General features: G+C 51.7%; 1 protein-coding gene across 1 annotated transcript; it reads right to left on the bottom strand.

Moving 5' to 3' along the window:
* Positions 1-564: 564 nt before the first annotated feature.
* MAF1 (MAF1 homolog, negative regulator of RNA polymerase III) lies at positions 565-18,246 on the bottom strand. The gene is made up of 9 exons (XM_060243140.1): positions 17,970-18,246; positions 11,948-12,089; positions 10,415-10,543; positions 9,904-10,069; positions 8,676-8,797; positions 8,437-8,556; positions 8,234-8,353; positions 8,035-8,084; positions 565-578 (listed from the first exon to the last, which is right to left on the bottom strand). Exons 2-8 carry the CDS (start codon positions 12,028-12,030, stop codon positions 8,063-8,065), a joined length of 762 nt encoding a protein of 253 aa, XP_060099123.1. The 5' UTR covers positions 12,031-12,089; positions 17,970-18,246; the 3' UTR covers positions 565-578; positions 8,035-8,062.
* Between the last annotated feature and the right edge of the window lie 9,188 nt (positions 18,247-27,434).

Below are 27,434 nucleotides of genomic sequence, written 5' to 3'. Positions count from 1 at the left end.
TATATTTTCAGTGGACAAGACAGTGGAAATAATAACACTGAGATGTCTCGCTCATCCACTTCTCTGCCACTCCTCCCCCTCAAAGCCTCCTTTCTCTGCCTCACTCAACTTTCTGTCGGCTTCTGTCTCTCACCCTCCTCTAATACTCTGACAATACTAGGTTTTGGCTCTCTCTCTGGCCCCTCATGGGCCCTCTAAGTATTTCTCTTTTTCTTCCCTAGAATCTTAACGCCTGCCACAGTCCAGAGGGGTTTCTACCCAGAAATGCTGCTTCTCAGACTCTGCAGGCTGCTGACTGCCCACCAATGACAGTTAACTGCTGCTGCTCTACTGAGAGGTCACTTCCTACTGACCTTCTCTCTCCACACACCCCCTTCCTAGCTCCACCCACACTCAGTCACCAACCAATCACCTAACTTGCTCATCCCCCTCTTCCCACCCCCCTTTCTCTACTGCAACTTACCAATAGTTAAAGGAACACACCTCTAGAAGTTCAAAATCATCTGATGGAGCAGATGGCCTATGGGACCCCCCCCCCAGCCCCCATTCCAAGATCTAATCTTTCTCCAGGGAGGCATCTTCTCTGGCTCCACTGTTGAGCTGGGCTGTCTTCTCTGCTCAGCTGCAAGGTGTGTGTGTGGGGGGGGGAAGAGATGTGCTCCCCTCCCCAGCTGTGTACGTAGGTTCTTTCATATAAGAGAAACCATGTTGGATCAGGCCAATGGCCCATCCAGTGCAACACTCTGTGTCACACAGAGGCCAACACACACACACACTGTGGCTAATAGCCACTGATGGACCTCTGCTCCATATTTTTATCTAACCCCCTCTTGAAGCTGGCTATGCTTGCAGCTGCTTTCTGGAAACCACACAGGCCGGCCTGCCCCCAAACCCAGTGAATTCTGGAGGCAGCTGCAGCAGACCGAAGCAGAGGCTTTAGTGCTACCTTGGCGTGCCTGGCTGAGAGCTCTGCCCATGAACTGTGTCAAGAAGCAAGGCAGACTCTGAGTGTGGAGGAGATGCACCCCTCTGTTGCCAAAGCAGCAGCTCCAAAATGCAAACAGCTGAGCCCTTCAAGGCAAGACTCAGAGTCATGGACAGCGGCTGAGCTGCTGGCACAAGAAACCCTCCTTCTTTGAGAAAGGCAGGATCCACACGCAATGTAAAAGATGCCCAAGAATGGCCATCAATAACCTCAGAGGCCCCTTGCCCCCCTACCCACAACTGGCCCTCCATCAAGGAACATTGGCTGCTTCCATTGCCCCCTGCCAACCCATGCCAAGCAGGGCGCAGATGGAGAGGTTCTTTTTGTGCATGCCTCCAAGCAGGGGACCAGGAGCAGCTGGGGGCTTCAAATAGCACCACCCTGTAGGACAGGAGAATAGCTTGTCTACGACTAGGAGGGGGGAACACCTGGCTGGCTGACTGGGCCCCCCAAACACAATGAGCGCTGTGATGCCAGCACCCCAGCAGCGGTGCCAGAGAGCGTGGGGCTCCACATGAGGGAAACCTCTTTGGCTGCCCAGGTCCCCACCCCCAGCATCTGGCTTGAGAGATGGCACCAGAACGTGGCAGTAGAGGCAACAAATGGCTAAAATCCCTCAAGACCAGTGGAGATGGGCCCAGTTCCCTCCCTCCTGGCTCCTTCTCCACAAACCCACTCTGGGTCCTCCCCTGAGAAGAGGCAGCCTCCTGGGCCTTCAGAGGTGGCCAGAGTGTGCCAGGCCAGGTGGCCAGCCAACCAGAAGATGCACTGCTCTGGCCTCAGGGAAGGCTTTCCCGGTTGAGAAGCCAGATCACCTGCCCTTGCCTGCAGAAGCACAGCCCCAGCCGGCAGCTGGAAAGTTGGCATCCCACTGGGTGGATTTGCCCAGAGGCAGCCAAGCTAGCAGGGGAGGTTTGTTCTAAGCCTCACCCCCCATGGGACTTACCTGGGTCCCTGCCGTGCCAGGAGAGCTGTGTTGCCGCGGAGACAAGAGTTCTGTTGACAAGCAGGGCTGTCCTGGGGCCAGCAAGGAAGCGCCAGCCCCGCCTGCATGGGGAGTGTGTGTGTGTTGGGATGCCAGCTCTCGTGAGACTCACAACTGGGTGTTTTGGCGGGGATGGTTCTTCTTGAGCAGCAGGAGGCAGAGCAGGCAGGATTGACCCCTCCCCGGTGCCTGGGGGGCCTTGGCACCTCCAAAGGGGAAGCTCTCCCCAGCCCTCCCTCCTGCCTCCACCTGCACAAAGCCTTCCTGGGCTTCCTTGCAGCAGCAGAGCCAGAAAACTGTAAAACCCACCTGGGGTCTGTTGGGACTGCCTGCTGCAGAAAAACTGGGACCCACGGCCCCTGCAGTGGGGGGCCTCCGTTGAAGGGGACGGGTTGGGGCATTTCATGAGGTGAGCTGCTCTGAGCCCCACCCCCCACTACAGGAGGAGAGGAGGGCAAACATCTAGATGTTTCCAGAAGCAGAATCACAAGAGTTGGAAGGGACCTCCAGGGTCATCTAGTCCAACCCCCAGCACAAGGCAGGAAACTCACAAACACCTCCCCCTAAATTCACAGGATCTTCATCGCTGTCAGATGGCCATCTAGCCTCTGTTGAAAAACCTCCAAGGAAGGAGAGCCCAGTTAAAGCATAGAATCCTAGAGTTGGAAGGGACCTCCAGGATCATCTAGTCCAACCCCCACCACAATGCAGGAAACTCACAAATACCTACCCCAAATTCACAGGATCTTCACAGCTGCCAGATGGCCATCTAGCTTCTGTTGAAAAACCTCCAAGGAAGGAGAGCCCACCACCTCCCAAGGAGGAAGCCTGTTAGAATCATAGAAGAGTCGGAAGGGACCTCCAGGGCCATTAGTCTAACCCCCTGCACAATGCAGGAAACTCACAAACCCCTCCCCCTAAATTCACAGGATCTGCATTGCTGTCAGAGGGCCATCAAGCCTCTGTTGAAAAACCTCCCAGGAAGAAGAGCCCAGTTAAAGCATAGAATCCTAGAGTTGTAAGGGACCTCCAGGATCATCTAGTCCAACCCCCACCACAATGCAGGAAACTCACAAATACCTACTCCAAATTCACAGGATCTTCACAGCTGCCAGATGGCCATCTAGCCTCTGTTGAAAAACCTCCAAGGAAGGAGAGCCCACCACCTCCCGAGGAGGAAGCCTGTTCTAGTGAGGAATCCCTCTAACAGTCAGGAAGTTCTTCCTAATGTTGAGCCGGAAACTATTTGGAGTTAATTTCAACCCATTGGCTCTGGTCCTACCTTCCGGGACCACAGAAAACAATTCCACACCATCCTCTAGATGACAGCCCTTCAAGTGCTTGAAGATGGCGATCCTATCACCTCTCAGCCGCCTCCTCTCCAGGCTAAACATGTCGTGTTTGGTCATGAGACTGGAGTTCGGTGGCACCTTTCTTTTTTTCTTTCTTGCTGTTCAGTCACAGCTGACTCACGGTGACCCCACATTGTAGGGTTTCCAATGCTGAGAGGGATTAACTGAGACCTTCGTGCTAGACTCCATCCTTCTCTCAAGCATGAAGGAACTAACAACATCCATTTTTTAAAATGTGGGGAATTCCATTCCATTCTATTCCATTTCTTGCATTACACCATTGCAATTCTATTCCAAATAAATACAAAAAATAAAAAGGATGTATGTCCTCAAGGTCTGAGCCTGCTTCGGCAGGGAGGGCGGGATATAAATTAAAAATTATTATTATTATTAAGGTCTGTGAATTACTCTCAGCGTTCCACAATTAAGAAGGGAACATTTACACTTCAATCCCCAGTTCTGAGGTATTTGCTTCACTGTGTTTCCCACCTGGAATTAAATCCAAACAAACGGAGCTCACATAAACTAAGCTGGTTATTCTGTTTGGTCCTCGCATCTGTTAAACATCTTCATCCTGTTGCATGCCAATTTGCTGCTGATGGACTGGCAACTTCCCTTGCAGTGTATTCGAGGAAGTGTTCGTGCACAAAGAAGCTTCAACCCAGAATTCAACTATGTATTGTCTACTCAGACTGGCAGCAGCTCTCCAGGGTCTCAAGCTGAGGTTTTTCACACCTATTTTGTCTTAAAGGTGCCACAGGACTCAAATGTTGTTCAGTGACCTCAGCATATTTCACCTGCTGGTCAGGGTGCAAGACTTCATCTATCCCTCATAAGAATAGCCAAGTAATAATTCCTTCCACTTTTAATTGCAAGCAAGCCCCAAAGTTAAGCCTCAGGGTGTCAACAAGCACCACCAAGACGGATTCTGAAATGCAAATGCAGATTCTCTCTTCTCCGTTTCCAGCTGTCGTTTCTCTGCAGAGTGTCAGCAGCAGACTGGGTCAGGCTTCTGGGGTGGCTGGTCCAAGATTCAGGCGAGGCAGATGGTGCGGGTGCCTCTGCTTGTTGGGCTTCAAAACTTCGTGTTCTGAGACAGTCAGCGAAAACTTGGTGTTTGCCTTAGAAACAAAAGCTACCATGTCTCAGACCTAGCTAGATGAAGTTTATCCCAGGTGCCTTTTTCAGTTATCACTGCAGCAATTAGCATCTCTATTTACCTATCAAGTCCTTGCCTAATCGAAAGAATTATGTCTTGTTTCAACAGAAGTCATTAATGCACATTAAGTTCTTTGAGAGCCATTGTGGTGTGGTGGTTAAGGGTGGGGGACTCTAATCTGGAAAACCAGGTTCAATTCCACACTGCTCAGCAAGAAGCCAGCTGGGTGACCGTGGCTCAGTCACAGCTCTCTCAGAATCTCCTCCCCACCACCCCTCCAATAATAGTAAGATATCCTGCCCTCCACTCCATATGAAGCTGCCTTATACTGAATCAGACCCTTGGTCCATCAAAGTCAGTATTGTCTTCTCAGACTGGCAGCGGCTCTCCAGGGTCTCAAGCTGAGGATTTTCATGCCTACTTGCCTGGACCCCTTTTTGGAGATGCCAGGGATTGATCCTGGGACCTTCTGCTTACCAAGCAGATACTCTACCACTGAGCCACCGTCCCTTCCCAAATCTTAGAGTGGCCATTCCAGCAGGTGCAAGTGGAGGAGGGGGGAATCAAACCTGGTTCTCTCAGATAAGAGTCCACACACTTAACCACTACACCAAACTGGCTCTCTTTAGTGTAGCAGGCCATGGCCAACATTAAAACAGTCAGAACTTAAGGCTGCCAGACAATCTTTGAATCTCCTGTGAATCACACACAATGCCATACAATAACTAGTTAATGTTTGTTGCTGCTAATAATCATAAGAACAGAAGAGAAGCCATGGTGGATCAAGCCAATGGCTCATCCAGTTCCACACACTGTGTCGCATAAGAACATAAGAGAAGCCCTGTTGGATCAGGCCAGTGGCCCCTCCAGTCCAACACTCTGTGTCACAGAAGAACATAAGAGAAGCCCTGTAGGATCAGGCCAGTGGCCCCTCCAGTCCAACACTCTGTGTCACATAAGAACATAAGAGAAGCCCTGTTGGATCAGGCCAGTGGCCCCTCCAGTCCAACACTCTGTTTCACATAAGAACATAAGAGAAGCCCTGTTGGATCAGGCCAATGGCCCATCAAGTCCAGCACTCTGTGTCATATAAGAACATAAGAGAAGCCATGTGGGATCAGGCCAGTGGCCCCTCCAGTCCAACACTCTGTGTCACATAAGAACATAAGAGAATCCCTGTTGGATCAGGCCAATGGCCCACCCAGTCCAACACTCTGTGTCACACAGTGGTCAAAAGGCTTGGACTGATGACTTACAGGTGGGAAGCCATGTTGATCTGTAACAATGGAATAAAGTTTGGGTCCAGTCAGGTATCTTTAAGACCACAAAGTTTAATTCTGGGGAGAAACTCTTGTGTGCACCCACAGTCCACGCACACTAAAGCTTATATGCAGAATTAAACTTTTGTTGGTCTTCAAGGTGCCCACTGGACTCTACCTCGGACTAATTGCCTTATAAAAGAGAACGCCTGGCTGGGGCTTACCAGCAAAGGAAAAGGCATGTTTGATCTTACACAGATGCAACGAGGTCTCTGTTGTCTCTTAGCTAATGAGAATAATTCTCAGTGGTGCTGCCAGCGCTAGACACTTGCTCTCTGCGTAACTTGCTCTACTGAGGGAGGGGGTGTGTCCACGAAAACTCGTACCTTGAATAAAACTTTGATGGCCTCAAAGGGGCCTGCCTGGACTTGAACTTTGTTCTGCTGAGGGCAGCGGAAGAAGAATACGATGCAGGAGCTCAGCTCCAGTGCAGAGAGAGGCCAGATGCTCTGGGGGCTGCACAGCCTTTCTTTGGCCCACACGTCGCCCGGGGGAAATTCTGGCCTGCTGCCCTTCCATGTTGGGAGAACAGCTTGCGTTCCAGACTGCAGCTCCTTGCCTCCCCCCACCCCTTGCGTTCATTTGAAGTGAAGGACTGCCAGGAGGGAGGGAGACCTAGAACTATTGACCCACGGAGGTGGCCCCTCTGTCCCCGCCTCCCTCACAGGGACTGGCCGTGGCACTTTGGCTGCCTTCTACGGAATCAGACCCTGCTGGGTCCATCCAAGTCAGTCTTGTCGACTCAGTCTGGCAGCTGCTCTCCAGGGTCTCAGGCAGGCCATTATCTCCTGCCTGGCCCTTTTGCTGCTGCAGGGGATTGAACCGGGGACCTCCTGCATGCCACCTCCTGCTACTGAGGCACTGCCCTCCCCCACCCCGCTCCTGAGCAGCAGCTGTGGGTTCAAAGTCGGGGGGGGGGATTGCCCAGGCTGTTGTGCTGCTCCCACAGATGGCCCTCAGACCGCACACAAGCAGGCACACTTGAAACCACAGAAAAACTTTATAGCTGCAACAGTCAATGGCTAGGCAACATCGTTAAAACAAGAGGAGGCCAATGAGGGGGGTGGGTGGGGGAGGAACACCAGGCAGAGGGGTCGGGTGGGCCAAATGCTGGCTACTGCCGCCGGGGGTGGGGCTTTGGCCCCAGCTGCTCCTTTCGAGGCAGGCAGAGTGTCCAAGCGGAGGAGGAAGAGGAGGGGAGAGAAGCAGCTGGCATCTTGCTCTCTCCCTCAGGTCAGGCAGGGCGGGGCCCAGGGGGGGTGGCTTGTCAGAAAGGCCTGGTGCTGGAGGAAGCCTGGAGGCCAGTTCTGGGGGGGGGGGAAGAGAACGAGATGCTTGTGCAGACAGTGCAGTGGAGAAGCACCGGCAAGCGCAGAGTTGCATTTGGGCGGCAGCAGCTCAAGAAGGGGCAGCGTCCCACAGGCCTGCAGCTGCACAAGCACCCCCTCCTCCTGTACCCCCACCCCCCAAGGCCAGGGAGGGTCAGAAGGCTTTTCCTCCCCACTCCTCCTTGGGAGGCAAGAGCAGCAGCCAGCAGAGGAGGAAGGGGCCCCTTTGCCCCCCACAGCAGAGAGGAGAAGGGAGGCAAACGGAAAGGCTAGCTGAGCAGGCCAGGGGGGTGGGAGGCCGGGTGGCCTCAGGGCTGCAGGCTCAGGGGCCAGAATACAAAAATAAACTCTCTGAGCATTTAGGGAAGCAAAGCATTGCTGGCACTCCGCCCCGCCCTGCCCCGTCCCCAGCAGCCCAGCTCTCTGCAGGCCACCTGCAGCTCCTTCAGTGCCAAAGTCTCAGGTAAGTTTCACAGCAGGGGGAGACACACGTAGAGATGAGACCCTTCCTCCATTAGTCCAGCTTCCACTTTTCCTCCAACAACCTTCAGTGTCTGTTGCAGCCGTAGGAAATGTAAAAAGGCGCTCGAAGCGGTGGCTGTGGAGCCGCCCAAGGGACCATTGGAAACAGACGGACGATTCCCAGAGCCCCCCACTCTGGCCCGGGAGAGGCAGCTGGGGGGGGGGGGAGAAGGGGAGGCCTGGGGCCCTGCCCCCCCCCGCCACTGATGGGGCTACGGACAGAGTTCCTCAGTCCCAGGCTGGAGCAGGAAGTGCTTGAGGAGGGGCCGGCCCTGCTCCAGGAGGGCTTCCGCTGGGTGGAAGGGCTGAGGGGGAGCATCGCAGGGCAGGTGGCCGGAGCAAGAGCAGTGGGGGGGCGGGGGGGGAGGACTCCAGCAGAGGCACCATCCTCGGGCAAGGGAGGCCCAGCCAATCACATGCAGATCACTTGCTTCCTGCGGACAGAAGGAGCCAGAAGAGGTTCTCAGAAGAGCTCGGCCCTCCTGCCGGGGGGGGGGGGGAGCGGGTCCCTCCTCTGAGGACTGCCAGGCTGGGGGCCTGGCCCCCCCCTCCTCGGCCCCTCTGGGGCTGCTGAGCTGCTCACCGGTTTTCCTCGATGCTGCTCCCTTCCTGGTCACAGGCCTCCACCGACTCCTCCGCCTCATCCTCACTCAGCTCCATGTCCAGCTCGTTGCCTGCCTCTGGGGGGGGATACATGGAGCCACTGGGGAGACAAAGCGCCTGTCAGGACCCAGAGAAGGAGGGGGAGAAGCAGCCCAGCCCCCCCTCCCCCAGCCCACTCCTGACCTGATGGAGCGGCAGGTGAAGAAGACGATGCGCTTCAGCCGCTTGTTGTAGAAGAAGTAGTTGAAGGACCACAGGCTGCCCTCTTCGCCAAACGGGTCAGAGTCCAGATCCGGGTTGTAGCTGCGGCACAGGAAAGGAGTGAGGGGGGGTGGGCTCTCGACCCAAGGGCCCCTCTCGCACCACACGCCCCAACATAGATGGACCTGCCCCTCCCCCCCCGGCACTGCTCCAGTGCCCACCTGTAGATGTCGCACTCTGAAAGGCAGATCTCCTGATCCACAGCATCCCAGAGGTGGGGCTTCAGGGCAGGGAAATCCTCCCGCACGGCAGAGAAGAGGCTGCAGTTCACAGCATTCACCACCTGCAGAGAGCAAGGGAGAGGGAGACTCAGCTGCGGCTCTGCAGCTTGCAGGGGGAGATCTCATGAGCTGCCGCAGAGCAGCCCTCAATGGAGGAAGGGGACAACCCGTCCCCCAGCCCTGCTTTGGCTGGCCCTGCCAGGGGTCTCCACAGCACCCCAGGACCAGAGGGGGCCAAGGGCAAAGAGGGCTGCTGGGGCATGGTGGACCAGGCTTCGGAGGGCCTGCCTGGCAGCCCTCGGCCTCCTCCCTGCTAAGGAGACGCTAGGAGAGGCGGAGAAGTCATCCTGCGATCAGGGCCCCAGCGAGCGGAAGGATGGAACCTGCCGTGGGAACCAGCGATGCTCGTAGAGACGCTAGTGGCTACCTGAGGCTGCCGCCAGGGTGGAATCACCTGGGCTGCACTCTTGCTGATCCCCCGCCCACTTGCTTGGTGCCTGTTCTTGCCACCTGAGGCTTGGACTGCCTTTGACTCTGCTTTTGGAATATATAGCTGGGCCCTGCACAGAGACCTGGATGGCCTTCTGAGGGTGCCTTCGATTGTGTTCTTGGATCCTGGACTGACCCAAGAAGCCCTGTGGCTCCTGGGACTTGCCTCCCCCATGGCCGCTGGGATAGACGCACCCAGACCTCACCAGTGTTCCCTCTAAGCTGAGTTAGTGTGAGCTACCTCACAGTTTTTCTCGCTTCCGGCTCACACCTTTTTGTCCTAGCTCAGGAAGGATGGCCCCAGAGCACACTAATCCATGCACGCCAATAGCTCACCAAGCAGAACTTTTGCTCACAAGAACCTTGGGCCTGCCCCCATGAAGCTCCTCCCCCCGCTAGACACAGCTGACCTGCCCTACGGGAGTGGGCGGGCTCTAGCCGGGAAGGCCTGCTGCTGCCGGGACCCCTCTGCCCACCCCAGTCAGGACACAAAGGCCAGGCCCCAGAGGCACCGCAAGGCAGAGGACCTGTCCTCCCCCCTCTTCTCTGCTCCTCAAGGGACGAATTAAAAGTGGGGCCAGCCTAGCCCTGTGGTCTGGCCCATCAGCTGGGGACCCCTTCTGAGCAGCCTGCGGGGAGAGGCCACCAGCAGGGCAAGGCAGGGCCAACCAGGGCTTACCCAGTTGAGACTCGGTTCCCGGCTGAACTCGTGGCTCTTGGCAGCGCTGAAGTCGTAGTCGGGACGGAAGGACTCGTTGAGGGTGGCAATCAGGTAGAAGAGAGTCTTGCGGCTGCACTTGTCGCTGAGCGGCCCCTCCTCATCGCCGCTCTGGCTCTTGCTGAGCCTAAGAGGCACGACAAGGCGTGGTGAGCGCCCATCCATCCCCACCCAGGGCAGAGGCCAGCCAGGTGCCTTGGAAGAGCTGGCCAGCAAGCTACCCCACCCCTAAGTAGGATGTCTGTTCTGCTGTCTGCCCTGCGCTGGGCTGCCATTCCCTCCCCCCCCCACAAAAGCCCGGCTCTTCCCAGCACTCCGGCTGCCCCTCTTTCCCACAACTGGTGCTGCAGAAGGGGCAGAGCCTTCCTCTCCCAGCCCACCAAGCCAACAGAGCTGATCGTCAGGAGGCCAAGGGAAGGACGGCCCAGTTTGGCCAGCAGAGCCCATTCACGGCGGGGGGAGGCAGTCCTACCTGCTGGGGCTGATCCCAGTGGTCTGAGGGGGTGACAGGGCCTCAAGGACATGGGGCTGGCCCTCCTGGCAGAACTGCTTGAAGAGGTGCTTGTCGTCCCCAGCCATTTTGCACGAGTAGCTCTCGATCCTGTGGGGGGACAGGAAGCTCTGAAGACAGTGGTGCTGTGCTGAGGGGGCTCCACAGCTCTCCAGCACAGGCTGGTCCCACGAGGATTTCGAAGGCAGGCTCCTGGGATGGCAGAAGGCCACCCAAACTCCCACCCACCCCGAAGGAGCCAATCGGAGTCGGGGACAGGAACAACTAGCAACCTCACAGGTCAGTTTAGCTCCCCTGGACTTCTGACCTCTGGCATGGCAGCTGGGGGCGAGGAGAGGGAAGAACCCTGACTTACCGTTCCCAGTGAAGGACTGAACATATGAAGCTGCCTTCTACTGAATCAGACCCTCCTCAGTCCATCTAAGTCAGTATTGTCTACTCAGACTGGCAGCGGCTCCCCAGGGCCTCAAGCTGAGGTTTTTCATGCCTACTTGCCTGGACCCTTTTTAGTTGGAGATGCCGGGGATTGAACCTGGGACCTTCTGCTTACCAAGCAGGTGCTCGACCACTGAGCCACTGTCCCTCCCTAAAGGCAGTCTTGTCTACTCAGACTGGCAGCGGCTCTCCAGGGTCTCCAGCTGAGGTTTTTCATGCCTATTTCCCTGGACCCTTTTTAGTGGGAGATGCCGGGGATCGAACCTGGGACCTTCTGCTTACCAAGCAGGTGCTCGACCATTGAGCCACGGCCCCTCCCCTTGTCAGAGGAGGGCAGGGCAGCATTTTGAGGGTAGTGGAGGAGAGGACTTGCCACAATGGGTTTGAGTAGCACCATGAAATGTATTCTGTTCATTTTACTGCTTTTAAATTGCAACCTTAAATTGTGTTTTGGTCAATTGTTAGCCGCCCTGAGTCCACTTGTGGAGAGGGCGGGATAGAAAACAGGGTTAAAAACAGAGGTTATGATATATGATAGGTTAAGATATATGATATATGATATAAGGCATATAAAAACAGAAGCTATGATATATAAGGAGTATATCAGGATAATGTATGAATGAAGCATTGAACTGTGTAATGTTTTTATGTTTAACCCCCCTATCCCTCTCCAGTGTGGGGTGTAGTTGGTAGGGGATGAAGTGGTAGGGAGTAGTATGTTTATTGTGTTGTGTATTGTGTTGCTTTTTTATGTTATATGTTTCATGTTATTAGTGTGTCAGTGTTTTGTTATGTTTGTATTTGATTCTTAGCAATAAAACTTTAAAATTTAAAAAAAAAAAAAAAACGAAAGTAATAAATAAACCATAACAAATTGAATACAGGGACGGAGACATCAGGGGAATGTGAGGAAGAATCTTTTAACCATCAGGGCAGCTCTGTGCTGGGCTGCCCAGGGATGTGGCGGGTTCTCCCTGCCTGGAGCTTGGACTGGACGGTCTTTAAGTCCTTCCCAACTTTTTAACTCTGTGGAAACCACTCCTTGTGTCAATTGCAAACCTGCCAATGATGTGCGCATCTCCTGTCTCCACTGTCAGCTGAGAGTTCAGCGCTTCAAAACGTGAGTTTTCCAACAGCTTCATTGTTCTGCCTCTTGGGGCCAGAATAATCCTCAATGGTGCGGCTCTGCGACTGAAACTTCCTGCCAAAGTCAGAGAGAGAGAGAGAGAGAGAGAGAGAGAGAGAGAGAGAGAGAGAGAGAGGAGGGTCAGCAGTAGAGGTGGGAAAGCCCAGACTCCCCCCAGACCAAAATTAGGGGGATAAATACCACTTTCCCTGGTATTTTGACAGGAAAAAATGCAAGTTTGTGGGGAGTACTGGAGGGGAAAGCTCATGTGAATTATCTTCTTTTCTGGAATAAGAGAAATGCTTCTTAGGACAACTCAAATATCTGTAGGATGAAAACATTTGAGATGGCTTTAAAAGGAGGCTGTGCAGATTCATGGAGCAGAGGCCCATCAGTGGCTCCTAGCCGGGGTGCCTGAAGGCAATCCACCTCTGACGGCAGTGCCAGGAGACAGCAGCAGCCTCTGGGCCCTGCTTGTTTGGCCTCCCAATGCAACTGGCTACCTCTGTGTGAAAGAGGATGCTGCATGGACTAGAAGACGGATCTTCACAGGCCTGATCCAGCAGGGCTCTTCTCAAGTTCTTAAAATGTCTTCAATTTGCCCAGTGGAAACACTGCTTATTGGTCAGACTGCACCTGGAGTCCTGGGTGCAGTTCTGGAGGCCTCGCTTCAAGAAAAGGATGTGGACAGAATGGAGCGGGTGCAGAGGATGACCAGGGGCCTGGAGACCAAGCCCTAGGAGGAAAGGCTGGGAGGGTTCAGTCTGGAGAGGAGGGGAGGAGTCTGACTGCTCCCTATAAATCTCTGAAGGGCTGTCCCTTAGAGGAGGGCAGGGGGCTGTTCCTGTGGGCAGCAGAGGAGAGGACTCAAAACAATGCATTTAAATTACCTGTTGAAAGGTACAGGCTGGATATTAAGAATTTTTTTTTTTACAGTAAGAGTAGTTCAGCAGCAGCTGACTAGGGAGGTGGGGAACTCCCCTTCCCTGGCAGTCTTTAAGCAGTGGCTGGACCGACCTTTGTCAGGGATGCTCTAGGCTGATCCTGCACTGATCAGGACAGACTAGACAGCCTCTCTGGCGCCTTCCAACTCTTTGATTCCATGTTTGTACTTTAAAATTCTATAAACACAACAACCCAAATGGTTCATTTTTATATGCTAAGTAATAACAATGCATTTTATGTTGTTAAATAAGTTCGCTAGGGAAGTATTTCATATATTTCAACTTCCCCCCAAATTCCTGTTTTCTCATGTAAGCAAGTTCCCCCTCCCTCCAGCATTTCTAGAAATTTGACATCTATCATCAGTTGAAAGGTCCTTGCCGCATAATCCCTGCCACCACAGAGCTCTTAACAGCTGAATGAGTGAAGCTACCAAAGAGAGGCAGCAGGACTCTGGGGAGGGCAGAAGGCTCGCTTCCAGGGCTCCCAGAAGTACCTGGCCGTCCAGCCCTGGAAACAAGACAATTGGACTGGGCAGACCTTGGGTCAGGCAGGATGTAAACAGTGGCAGCAGCTGAGCTGCACCCAAAGCCTCACATGCCTCTGCCAGGACTTTGGAAACTGGACACCCACAGGCCTCCTTACACTCCAGCTGTAACTAGAAACCCTGCAGGCCAGCAGTGGACACCAAGCAGCTTCTCATCGACCTCGGTCCCTGCTCCAAGGACAGCCCAGAGAAGGTAGGCTGAGAGAAGGGGGTCAAGCTCCAGGGGCCCAAGAACACAAGAAGAGCAGGGCTCTGATGGAGAGGCTGCACAACCAGCTTTATTCAGCCACGCAAAAAGAAGAGAGGAGAAGGTATTGGAATTATACCCCGTCCTTCACTGGGAGTCTCAGAGCGGCTTACAATCCCCGTCCCCTTCCCCTCCCCACAACAGACACCCTGTGAGGTGGGTGGGGCTGAGAGAGCTCTCAAGCTGCCCTTGAGAGAACTCTGTGAGAACCGTGACTGACCCAAGGTCACTCAGCAGCTGCAAGTGGAGGAATGGGGAATCAAACCCGGCTGTCCCAAATTAGAGTCCACGCACTTAAGAAGAAGATATTGGATTCATATCCCGCCTTATACTCTGATTCTCAGAGCGGTCACAATCTCCTTTACGTTCCTCCCTGACAACAGACACCCTGTGAGGTGGGTGGTGCTGAGAGGGCTCTCACAGCAGCTGCCCTTTCAAGGACAACTCCTGAGAGAGCTCTGGCTGACCAAGGGCACTCCAGCAGCTGCAAGTGGAGGAGTGGGGAATCAAACCAGATAAGAGTCCGCACACTTAACCACTACACCAAACTGGCACAGAGGTTATAGGCACAGAGTACCTCCAGGCCTTGAGCTGCGGCAGCTACTGAGATGACAGAGTCTCTGAACATTTCTGGGCAATAGAATGGATATAAGGAGATTTAAAAGAAAATCTGCCTTGGTGTGCACCACAACCTCTGGTGACTGACCCCTACTGGGGGCAGGGAGGATATTCCATTGGAGGTCTCCGGTCCAAGTACTTGCCCAGATCGGCCCTGCAAATGAGATTGCGCTTGCCTGGGCTATCCAAGTCAGAGTGATACAGGGAGAATTTGATAAAGGAGCCAGGCTGGATGGAGCCTATTCTGCTATCATATATAGTACCACATTCTTATTGCATTACTTTCTACTTTTCTAATTCCATTTTTACATGGTTTATCATGCATCATGTCGGACACTCTTTTTGAATTGTTTCTAAGTTATGAAATCCTAGTCCCATTGAACCATTTGTTAAACACATTATTTTATGCCCCGTTATTCTTCTGAAGTCTCAGCAAGAAGGGGGGGGGGCTATAAAGTAAATTAAAAATCCAGGGTAGGCAGAGAGGGAGGGGTTTTAAACAATACTGCAGGAGAGGCTGACTGAAGATGAGACTTGATCAGAGATCCATACCTGGGGAAATGGAAGCCAAGACACAGAGACAGTGTAACCTTACGTAAGGCGTAAAGATTGGGGGGGGGGGGGGGGGATGCATGCATGATTATGCACATGCATACACACACACATCCACCTGCCTCCTCCGGCAGGGCATTCCACAAGGGGGGGTGCTACAGGGAATGCACAGGTACAGGCTGTTGTGTACCTTGCCCGTTTGCAAGATGGCACCGCAGAAGGCCCTGCTCAGATAAGCAAAGTTGTTGTGGTAGGACACAGGTGGAGAGGCAGTCCTGCAGATATGAGTATCCAAGGTAATGAAGGGCTTCATGTTCCACAGCCAACACTTTGAACTGAACCCAGTAACTGATGGGCAGTGGAGTGACTGAAGAATGGGTGTAAAGCGCATGCTCCTGATAATGACAGAGCTGTGGCATTCTGCGCCAACTGGAGGAGTCTCCGTGTTGACTTCAAGGGCAGAGCCACATACGGCACCTTGCAACAGTCTAGTCTCAGTGCTCCTGCGGCATGCTTCCAGGTGGACAGAGTGGCCAAGTCAATGTGGAGCACCGTCTTCCGAACTAAATTAAGCTGGAAGAAAGCATTTTTTGTGGCTGCATGAACTCATTTGGAGTACTGTATGCAGTTCTGGTCGCCGCACCTCAAAAAGGATATTATAGCATTGGAGAAAGTCCAGAAAAGGGCAACTAGAATGATTAAAGGGCTGGAGCACTTTCCCTATGAAGAAAGGTTGAAACGCTTGGGACTCTTTAGCTTGAAGAAACGTTGACTGCGGGGTGACATGATAGAGGTTTACAAGATAATGCATGGGATGGAAAAAGTAGAGAAAGAAGTACTTTTCTCCCTTTCTCACAATACAAGAACTCGTGGGCATTCGATTGCTGAGCAGACAGGTTAAAACGGATAAAAGGAAGTACTTCTTCACCCAAAGGGTGATTAGCATGTGGAATTCACTGCCACAGGAGGTGGTGGTGGCTACAAGCATGGCCACCTTCAAGAGGGGTTTAGATAAAAATATGGAGCAGAGGTCCATCAGTGGCTATTAGCCACAGTGTGTGTGTGTGTGTGTGTGTGTATAAAAAAAATTTTGGCCACTGTTTGACACAGAGTGTTGGACTGGAGGGGCCATTGGCCTGATCCAACAGGGCTTCTCTTCTGTTCTTATGTGACACAGAGTGTTGGACTGGATGGGCCATTGGCCTGATCAAACAGGGCTTCTCTTCTGTTCTTATGTGACACAGAGTGTTGGACTGGAGGGGCCATTGGCCTGATCCAACATGGCTTCTCTTATGTTCTTATGTGACACAGAGTGTTGGACTGGAGGGGCCACTGGCCTGATCCAACATGGCTTCTCTTATGTTCTTATGTGACACAGAGTGTTGGACTGGAGGGGCCACTGGCCTGATCCAACATGGCTTCTCTTATGTTCTTATGTGACACAGAGTGTTGGACTGGAGGGGCCATTGGTCTGATCCAACATGGCTTCTCTTATGTTCTTATGTGACACAGAGTGTTGGACTGGAGGGGCCACTGGCCTGATCCAACATGGCTTCTCTTATGTTCTTATGTGACACAGAGTGTTGGACTGGATGGGCCATTGGCCTGATCCAACATGGCTTCTCTTATGTTCTTATGAATCTCCAGCAATAACACCATGGCTCTTTACTGAGTCAGAAAGAAGTAGCTGAACCCCATCAAAAGTGGGAGTTTAGAAAAGCTCACGTAAAAGACGGGAAAAAACCAGGAACTGCATAGAATACTTGCCATGCCTTGGGAAAGGGGGAGGGAAGCTTCCCAAGTATCTAAGTGGGGGCAAACACCCTGGACGCTTTCACACTGTGACTGGTTGCAAGCGGATTTTGCTATTCTTTCACAGTAAGAATCCAGTTGCAAAATGCGTTATTTAGTGTGTGTGAATGCACCCCCTGTGGTCCAGTGACTTAAGTGAAATCCTGCTATGTGTGATGCTGCCTCCTGGGCCTGAAAGAGCTGTTATGTTGATGTTTAATTTGATTTTCAAGAGACTTATCCCTGCTAGATTTGCAGGTCCTGCAGGAATTAGAGCAGCATCAGGGCTACAGCCTTAAGACTGGCCTGTTGCAGGTTTCCTTTATAAAGTGTGCAGGGCCTTTAAAGGTCAAGGCATGAGGGCAGTCCTATGTCCAAGAAGGACATAGGAAGAGGCCCCCTGCAAACAGATGTTCCAGACTCAGCAGCACCACAGAAAGCAGAGGCCGCTCCTTCGTGCAGAATGACAGGCAGGCGAGGCAGAAAGGAGCGGCGTCTTTGATCACCTGAAGGCCAGCGATCCACTTGTCCTTTGATGTGAATGCCAATAACGAGGTCTCAGTCCTCTGCTTGGAAATATTCCTGGGTTTGTAATGTCCTTAAAGAAAGCCTCCTTTAAAAACCCTGGCGATGAATGCATGCAAGCTTGCCGAAATTGTGGGCGCTTCCAGAATTTTTAAAACAGGCAGCGGACTTGCACAACGCCTGGCTTCGATTAGAAAGCACAGGGAAGTTGCAGAAAAGACGAGGCGCTTGCAAGCCTGGGCATTCACCGCAGGCACAGAGGAGAGGCACCTCCTGTTCCAAGCAACGAGTGTCCGGGGTTTGTTTGGGGGGGGGGGGCAGGGAGCACTAAGGCGGCCACGGTCCCCGCTGTGCGCTGAACAGGTCTGCTGCTGCGAGTCGGAGGCAGCGTTCCGTGCCCTGCACAGCGGCCTTCTCCAGCGCCTCCTTCGCCCAGGGATGCAGAGCCAGAGACGGCCGAGCCAGCCCCACGACGAGCTCGGCGGAGCCGCAGTTTCCCCCGGGGAGGGGAAAAACTACATTTCCCAGAATGCCGCGCGCCGAGGGATGGCAGCTCCCAGAATGCCGCGCGCCGGGGAAGGCAGGGCCCGTTGCGGGCCCAAGGCCAAAAGACGCCATTTCCCAAGGTGCCCCGCGCTATTAGCGAATAGCCGACAAGGGAGCCCTTGACGCGCGGCATGCCGGGAAGCGTAGTCCAAGCGCTGAGGGCCCGTAGCCGCCCCGCTCCACCAACCTGCTGTGGGCGCCCGGGGCCGCTTCCTCTTTCTCCGCTCGCGGCCGAACTCCTTCAAGGGCAGAAGACCGTCGAGCGGTGCAATCTCCGGAGGGAACTCGAACTCGGCGTCAGCGCCGTCTCAGCCGTCGTCGCCGTCCGTCTCCTCCAAGCGGCCCTCCGGGGCCCTGCCCGCCTCGACATGTCCCCGAGTGCTCGGGACGGTGCTGCCCGCTGATCGCGCCCCCCGGATCGCCCCCCGGATCGCCTTCCCTCAGAGCGAAGCCAGCGACGGAACCCCTCTTGCTCCAGGACGGGACGACAACAAGCGCCAGCAGCCCCGCCCGCGCCGAGCCGCCATTGGACGCCTGACACCTTGCGAGCTCCTACTCGCCCACACGAATGCCAATCATGCGGCTCTGAAGACGCGACTGGAGGAAGGCGACGCTCATCAGGAGTTTCCCCGCCTCTGACTGCGGTCGGGACGGAGCTCGGCCCTGATAGGCTGCGCCGGAGGGGGCGTTTCTCGGCCCTCGGAGGAACAAAGGCAGAAGGGCGGGGGGGGCTGGCCACGCCCTCTCGGCCAGTGGGCGTGGCCATGCGCCTATATTTGGAATCCTGCGTTTCCCGCGCTGATCTGTCCGCTTGCAGCGGCGGCGGAGGGAGCCCGGTGGGCAGCAGCGCTGTTGGGCTGAAGCAGCCCTGAGGACCAGCGGAGTCTTATTCCGCATCTGAGCTTTTGTCTGCATGCACACTTCGTCAGACATTGAGACGGGGCACAATGGGCAGTGCTGCATACAGCTGGTAGATTGCTGGGAAACAGCAACAGCCTCATATGCAGACGACACCACTCTAATGGCAGAAAGCGAGGAGGACCTAAAGAACCTCTTGTTGAGGGTGAAAGAGGAGAGCACAAAAGCAGGCTTGAACTCAACATCAAAAAAACTAAGATCATGGCATCCGGCCCCATCACCCCTTGGCAAATAGAAGGGCAAGACATGGAAGTAGCGACAGACTTCACATTTCTAGGATCCAAGATCACTGCAGATGGTGACTGTAGCCATGAAATTAAAAGACGCTTGCTCCTTGGGAGGACAGCTATGGCAAACCTGGGCAGTATAATAAAAAGTAGAGACATCACCCTGCCAACAAAAGTCTGTATAGTTAAAGCGATGGTATTCTCAGTAGTAATGTATGGCTGTGAGAGCTAGACCATAAGGAAGGCTGAGCGCAGAAGAATAGATGCTTTTGAGATGTGGTGCTGGAGAAGAATCTTGAGAGTCCCTTGGACTGCAAGAAGATCCAATCAGTCAGTGCTAAGGGAAATCAACCCAGACTGTTCCCTGGAAGGTCAGATGCTGAAGCTGAAGCTCAAAGACTTTGGCCACCCAATGTGAAGGGAGTGCTTCCTGGAGAAGACCCTGATGCTGGGAAAGACAAGGCAAAAGAAGAAGGGGATGGCAGAAGATGAGATGGCTGGACAGTGTTACTGATGTAACAAACAAGAATTTGGGCAGACTTCGGAGGATGGTGGAAGACAGAGGGCCTGGCGTGACTTGGTCCAGGGGGTCACAAAGAGTCGGACTCAACTGTGCGACTGAACAAAAAGCAGTAAAGCGTGCGAAATAGTACAAAGATAGGATCCAATAGCAAAATAGTGAAATTGAAAGGAACTTCAAGAACAGAATGGAAAGAGAAATTGCTGAATTACAAATTATTATGAAACTTGGAACAAACACCTCCCTGGGACTGAACAGGAATATTGATTTCTTATTGCATATGCTCAACCAGGGGTGTACCTGACTTGCTTAACATAAGAGCCACCTAGAATAAACATCAGATGTTTGAGAGCCGCAAGACACGAACGTCAGATGTTTGAGGGAAGGAAGGGAAAAAAGGTGGAAAGGAAGCAAATAGAGGGGGAGGTGGAAAGAAAACTTTTGACTTCAAATGCGTTCCTCAAGCAGCCGGTTGGTTCAGCTCGGAGAAGTGATTTAAAGAGAGAAATGCCTTTTTCCAGCCAGCCAGCAAAGGGGTGGGAACCTTGAGAGCCACACAGTATGTGTGAAAGAGCCGCATGATGCGGCTCCCGAGCCACAGTTTGGCCATCCCTGTGCTAAACCCATATTCACCAAGTAGAGCTATACATCCACTGTATTCCTATGCATTTCTCTTTTAGAATGGTGTATCAGAATAAGGCCTTTTTGTATTGACAAACTGGAATAAGGGATATTGGTTGTTTGTCTCATTACATATGCTAAACCCATCTTCCACTGTATTCTAATGTATTTTTAATTAGCAAACTAGAATTATATTTATAATGCTATGCCTGATGTTAAAAAGTAAATTAGGTGGACAGAAACACCTCTGAGAAAAAGATGTTCTCAGTTTAGCCCATGCTTGAGGAGAAACAGAGCAATTGACAAACTCCACATTTACTGCCTTGTGATGGTAGATTCTCACCACCATTCTCCAATTCTAACATGTTTATTTCCTTTGCTGTATTCCAGTGAAACTAATACTATCCAAACCAAACTTGTTATTCTTTAAATTTGATTTCATTATTTTGCCGTTGGATTCTAACTTTGTACTATTTTGCATGCTTAACCACTGCCCACCAGCTATATGTAGCTCTGCTCACTGGACCCCATTCCATTGTCTGCTGAAATGTGCATGCACACAAAAGCTGACATTCTCAATAAAACTTTGTTGGTCTTAAAAGTGCTGCTGGACTCCAGCTTTGTTCTTCTCCCTCATCCCAGTTCCAAGTGACCCTGCAGAACGATAGTTGAGTCCAGTCAGGCACCTCCAGTAGCAACAGAGTTTAATTCTGGGCATAAGCTCTCCTGTGCATACACGCTATGCTCAAACGCTTTCCCTATGAAGAAAGGTTAAAACGCCTGGGGCTCTTTAGCTTGGAGAAACGTCGACTGCAGGGTGACATGATAGAGGTTTACAAGATTCTGCATGGGATGGAGAAAGTAGAGAAAGAAGTCCTTTTCTCCCTTTCTCACAATACAAGAACTCGTGGGCATTCAATGAAATTGCTGAGCAGTCAGGTTAGAACGGATCAAAGGAAGTCCTTCTTCACCCAAAGGGTGATTAACATGTGGAATTCACTGCCACAGGAGGTGGTGGCGGCTACAAGCATAGCCAGCTTCAAGAGGGGATTGGATAAAAATATGGAGCAGAGGTCCATCAGTGGTTATTAGCCGCAGCATTTTATTGGAACTGTCTGGGGCAGTGATGCTCTGTATTCTTGGTGCTTGGGAGGGGACAATGTGGAAGGGCTTCTGACAGCAATGAAGATCCTGTGAATTTAGAGGGAGGTGTTTGTGAGTTTCCTGCATTGTGCAGGGGGTTGGACTAGATGACCCTAGAGGTACCTTCCAACTCTATGATTCTAGCCCCACTTGTGAACCTCCTGATGGCACGTGGTTTTTTTGGCCACTGTGTGACCCAGAGTGTTGGACTGGATGGGTCATTGGCCTGATCCAACAGGGCTTCTCTTATGTTCAAACTTTGTCCTATAGAACCCCTTTTCAGAAAACCTAATGGAGCATTCTTATCATGTATCATACCCTCATCCAGGGGTCCCCAATGTTTTGGAGCCTGTGGGCACCTTTGGAATTCTGGCACAAGGTGGTGGACACACCCAACCACAAAATGGCTTCTGAGGGAGGTGGAGCCACCCACACCCCAAAAAACCCCAAGTGCAGGGGGCAAGAGGACTAACTGAAAGATACACTGGGGCAGCGTGAGAGAAAAAAACCAGCCCTGCAGTTATTTTCATCTGTGCAGCCAATCAAATCTCCAATGGCCGACTGGGCAGAAGCCCCATTTTGCCCCACCCATTGTTAAAAACACTTGGTGGAGGACAGGAAAGACGTTGGCACGCACCATACTGGAGAACCAGCCAGAGACCTTTACTTTCGTAACACTTCTTTAATTGCTTTGTTGTTTACCTGACTTTATAGCTCTCTTGTTTGGCTCCTCCCCTGCCACAGATTCTGTTATTCTTGAAGGTGCTTCTGCTCTTTTCTGCTGCCGCCCGTCCTGCACCACTTGTGAACGTCTCCTTCCTTGAAAACCCCGCCTCTCCTTCGTGGTGTTTTGATTTGGGGAGCCCAGCTTCCATTGTGGGATTGCCAGGGAAATAAAACCCTTTTGGGGCTGTTTGGACGCTCAAGAGGCTGTTGAAGGCCACACTTTGTGCTGAGTCCAAAACGGGGTGCCTGGCTGGACCGTGTGGGTTGGGCATAGCAAAGAAAAAGTCTAGTGGCGTCTTAAAGACTCCCCTGACCTGGGAGTCAGCCCAGCTCAGCAGCTCAGCTCAGCAGAAGTGGCCATGATGAGTACTTGGGCGGGAGACCACTAAAAAAGCCTCGGGGGTTGTGTGGCAGAGGCAGGCAACGGCAAGCCACCTCTGAACGTCTTGAAGACGAACACAATTTGTGGCAGGGTATGAGCGGTCAGCGACTTGGAGGAATGAAATACTAAGACTTCCGGAAGGAACATTCTGGAGACTTCTGGAAAGCTTCTCTGACCGGGTTAGACTGGCTAGGGAGAGCCAGTTTGGTGTAGTGGTTAAGTGTGCGGACTCTTATCTGGGAGAACCGGGTTTGATTCCCCACTCCTCCACTTGTAGATGCTGGAATGGCCTTGGGTCAGCCATAGCTCTGGCAGAGGTTGTCCTTGAAAGGGCAGCTGCTGTTAGAGCCCTCTCCAGCCCCACCCACCTCACAGGGTGTCTGTTGTGGGGGAGGAAGGTAAAGGAGATTGTGAGCCGCTCTGAGACTCTTCGGAGTGGAGGGCGGCAGATAAATCCAATATCTTCATCTACCTCACAGGGTGTCTTTTGTGGGGGAGGAAGGTAAAGTAGATTGTGAGCCGCTCTGAGACTCTTCGGAGTGGAGGGCGGGATATAAATCCAATATCTTCATCTACCTCACAGGGTGTCTGTTGTGGGGGAGGAAGGGAAAGGAGATTGTGAGCCGCTCTGAGACTCTTCGGAGTGGAGGGTGGGATATAAATCCAATATCTTCATCTACCTCACAGGGTGTCAGTTGTGAGGGAGGAAGGTAAAGGAGATTGTGAGCTGCTCTGAGACTCTTCGGAGTGGAGGGCGGGATATAAATCCAATATCTTCATCTACCTCACAGGGTGTCTGTTGTGGGGGAGGAAGGGAAAGGAGATTGTGAGCCGCTCTGAGACTCTTCGGCGTGGAGGGCGGGATATAAATCCAATATCTTCATCTACCTCACATGGTGTCTATTGTGGTGGGGGAAGGGAAAGGAGATTGTGAGCCGCTCTGAGACTCTTCGGAGTGGAGGGCGGGATATAAATCCAATATCTTCTTCATCTTCTTCTTCTTCTTAGTGGGTGGGGCAAAGAGAGGTGATTAAACTTTGTGGGGAGGAGGTCTCTTGTGCGGAGTCCGTCAGAGCAGACAGAGCTCTTAACTGAGATCTGGAGGAGGAGGCAGCCATTTAAGCAGGTGCTGGCCTGAAGAGCTGGAGGAGCCTGTCCAACATTTGAGCATCTAATACAGGCGTGGGGAACCTCTGTCCCGAGCTCACCTGGTGTAGCCCTTGGGGATTGCTGGGCCGAACCAAGCCATGTGGCAGCCTCCCTGGGGCCTGGCTGGCCAGCGAGGATCGTGGGGCCCAGTCGCGCTGTGCAGCAGCCTCCCCAGGGCCAGGCAGGGAGTCTGCCACAAGGGGGAATGGGCTTCTTCTGCCTTGGCTGTACTCGAGCAGGAGCAGCCTGAGGGCAACTGAAAGGAAGGGACACAACAGGTCACGCCAGCAGCCTGTCTGCCTCCCAGAACTCTGGCGCTAAGGTGAGGGGTGCCCCACGGCTGCACCACTCAGCTCCCACATCTTCCATGGGGCCCATCCTGCGTAGTGCTGCAGAGATTGGACAGCAGGGCCTCACGTCACATACCTGCCCACAAAGGGCAGCCAGGCCCCAGTGACCCTTAGCCCTTAGCAACTTACTAAAAAGGGCTCCCATACACCACCCCCTCATGGAGATGTGGAGTCAGATGGGTAGCTGTGTTGGCCTAAAGCAATGGTCCCCAACCTTTTTGGCACCAGGGACCAGTTTTGTGGAAGACAATTTTTCCACAGGCTGGAAGAGGGGATGTGCGTGGAGGGAATGGTTTTGGGATGATACAATTGTGCACTTTATTTCTATTAGTTTGGTGTTGTGGTTAAGTACGCAGACTCTTACCTGGGAGAATCGGGTTTCATTCCCCACTCCTCCACTTGCAGCTGCTGGAATGGCCTTGGGTCAGCCAGAGCTCTCTTATCTGGGAGAACCGGGTTTGATTCCCCACTCCTCCACTTGCACCTGCTGGAATGGCCTTGGGTCAGCCAGAGCTCCCTTATCTGAGAGAACCGGGTTGGATTCCCCACACCTCCACTTCCAGCTGCTGGAATGGCCTTGGGTCAGCCATAGTTCTCTTATCTGGGAGAACCAGGTTTGATTCCCCACTCCTCCACTTGCACCTGCTGGAAATGGGTGAGCCAGAGCTCTCTTGGCCTTGGGTCAGCCAGAGCTCCCTTATCTGAGAGAACCGGGTTGGATTCCCCACTCCTCCACTTCCAGCTGCTGGAATGGCCTTGGGTCAGCCATAGCCCTGGCAGAGGTTGTCCTTGAAAGGGCATCCTATTGTCTGAGCACAGGGAAGCTGACATTCTGAATAAATCTTTGTTTCTTTTTGAACTCAAAGTTTTTTTATTTTTATTAACAAGAAAAAGTTTCCATATAAGAAATACAGTATTACAATATTTTGAACATCAAAAAAACAATAATCCAAAACACACTCATCCATCCACACACACAAGCCACGAGGGGAAGAAAAAAAAAGGGGGGGTGTTAATTGTATTATCATCAGCTACCCCCAGCACCCCAGCCAAAATTCTTAGGATGGTCATTAGTGATGGCAAATGTACCTCAATACAACACAAAACTTAGGTATTTCTTTGGCATTTTGTTCTTTTTTGACGGATTAGCATTCATGTGTTCAAAAAATTTAAACCACTTTTCAACAAAAAAAAATTCAGCCTTAGGGTTATCACTAAGTGTAAGTTGACAAGCTATTTTGTCCTGTATAATCATTTCCCATACCTTTTGAAACCACCGAGTAATTGAAGGGACCTTTGCCACTTTCCAAGACTTTGCGAGCAAGATTTTGCCTGCCAATATCAGAAGGGAAATAAGTTCCTTTTTTTGCTTGGAATATTTATTAGATGGCCAGTAGTTAAGCAAAATGGATTCTGGAGTCCGAGGAATGGTTTCATTAACAATGATCTCAATTTTGCTAATCAAGGTATTCCAAAAAGTTTGAATTTTCTGACAGGACCACCAGCAGTGAAGAAATGATCCAATTTCCCCACAACCTTTCCAACAAAGAGGATTATAGCTTTTACTTGCATGGCTGAGGGAAACAGGAGTCAAATACCACCTTGAAGTTAATTTGAATTGTTGCAGTTTAAAATTTGTGCAACGGGATTTGCAGATTGAAGACATCCAGATCGTGGACCATTCTTCTATCGTCTTCTGATAGATTAATAGAGCAGTCTTTGCTCCAAGCGTTTTGTTGTGCTGAAGCCGACGCCCAATTTTTTTGGTTCAATAAAAGGTATATTTTTGAAATCACACCTCTCATTATTGTGTTTTCTTTAATAATTAGTTTTTCAAAAACATTTAGATGGCTTTCGGGTATCATAACAGGAACAACTTTATTTAGCACGTCATAAAGTTGATACTCATACCAGGGAATTTTGAGACTATATTTGGATTCCAATTGTTCACGTGTAAGCAGATGGCCTTTGGAGCTGACATTTGAAATTCTAAGGATGTTGTGTTGTCGCCAAATTTCAAATCCCCCCTTAGACATTCCTGGAAGAAACCAAGGCTGACCCAAAAAGGCCATTACTGGAGTGGAGGGCTGGACTGTGAGATTTCTAAATTTATCCCAAATCTCCAAGGTGCATCTCAGAAAAGGGTTGCTTAACACTATTTTACTTCGTTCAGCTCTAGTATTCCAAAGGAATTCATTAAGACGTATAGGATGCACACTTGCAGTTTCAATTTGAATCCATGGCAGCTGGCATTCTTTTCTGGCATAAAGTAAAACATTACGAAGCTGGGCTGCCATGTAGTAGCGGTTCAAGATTGGTGCAGCCAAACCACCCTTAGCTGTAGGTTTAGACAGGACCTGATATGATATCCTTGTTTTCTTATTATTCCATATAAAAAGGGAGAAACATTTTTGCCAAGATTTCATATCGTTGCTTTTTATAGGAATAGGAAGATTTTGGAATAAAAAAAGAAACTTTGGTAGAACAAAAGATTTTAATAAGTCAATTTTCTCAACCAAATTAAGCTGAAGCTTAGTCCATTTATTCAAGTTGGTTTTGGTGTTTGTAAAAAGTTGTTTATAATTTGCTTCGAATAGTTTAGCTTGGTCCAAAGGTATGTAAATGCCCAGATGTCGCCATGATTTGGTAACCCATTTAAAAGGAAAAGAAAATTCTAAACGTTGGTGGACATCTAGAGGAAGGTGAATCGGGAAAATCTCCGATTTAGACATGTTGATGGTAAAGCCTGAGAACTCCTTAAATGATGTTAAAGTCTGCATTAATTTGGTTAACGAATGTAGAGGGTTGCTCAAATAAACAACAGTGTCGTCAGCAAAAAGGCTGATTTTGTGGGAGATACCTCTCACCATAATACCTTCAATATCAGGATCCGACCGTATTGAATGGGCCAAAGGTTCCAACGAGATGGCGAACAAAATTGGAGAAAGCGGACAACCTTGTCGTGTGCCTCTTGATAAATAAATTTTGTCCGATCTGTGATTGTAGATAGTTAATTGTGCTTTAGGGTTTTTGTAGATAGCCAAAATGGAATTTAGAAAATTTGGGCCAAATCCCATGTAATTCAAGACAGCATTTAAATCTTTGTTTCTTTATTTATTTCAATTTATAGCCTGCCCATTCCCAAATAGGCTCTGGGCGGGTAACAACAATCATGAATAGGTCCCAGTAGGCAGCCGCGGTGGTCTGAAGCAACGGAACAAAGCAGTGGACAAGTCCACCTTTAAGACCAGCTAAGTTTTATTCAATCAATAATTACTGATTGCACCTTGACTCTTCAATCACAGGCGCTCCTTTACTCAGCTTTGTTGTGCTGCTCCAGTCAGGGGTGGGGGACAGTGGCTCTCCAGGTGTTTTTTGCCTACAACTCCCCTCAGCCCCAGCCACTGGCCATGCTGGCGGGGGCTGATGGGAGTTGTAAGCAAAAACCTCTGCAGAGCCACTGTCCCCCAGAGCCCAGCTGGGTCCCTCCCAGGGGCGGAGTCCGAGGACCAGCAGCGCGGTGGAGTTCCAACCTCCGCCACCAGGGCGGCGCCATTCGCTGCCTGGCAGGAGGGGGCGGGACTTCCTGTCGCGGCCAGCGGAAGCGGGCCTGCCG

Source organism: Heteronotia binoei, chromosome 7 (genome assembly GCF_032191835.1).
Source record: "Heteronotia binoei isolate CCM8104 ecotype False Entrance Well chromosome 7, APGP_CSIRO_Hbin_v1, whole genome shotgun sequence".
Taxonomy (NCBI): Eukaryota; Metazoa; Chordata; class Lepidosauria; order Squamata; family Gekkonidae; genus Heteronotia; species Heteronotia binoei.
This window is presented reverse-complemented; position numbering and strand designations above follow the sequence as displayed.

Bases quoted from the DNA above. Each gene is read 5' to 3' on its own strand.
- MAF1 (XM_060243140.1), bottom strand. From the start codon at position 12,030: ATGAAGCTGTTGGAAAACTCACGTTTTGAAGCGCTGAACTCTCAGCTG. The intron at 10,544-11,947 runs GTTTGCAATTGA...GTCCCCCCACAG, and splicing joins GATGCGCACATCATTGGCAG to GATCGAGAGCTACTCGTGCA. The intron at 8,798-9,903 runs GTAAGCCCTGGT...TGCTCTCTGCAG, and splicing joins GGGAACCGAGTCTCAACTGG to GTGGTGAATGCTGTGAACTG.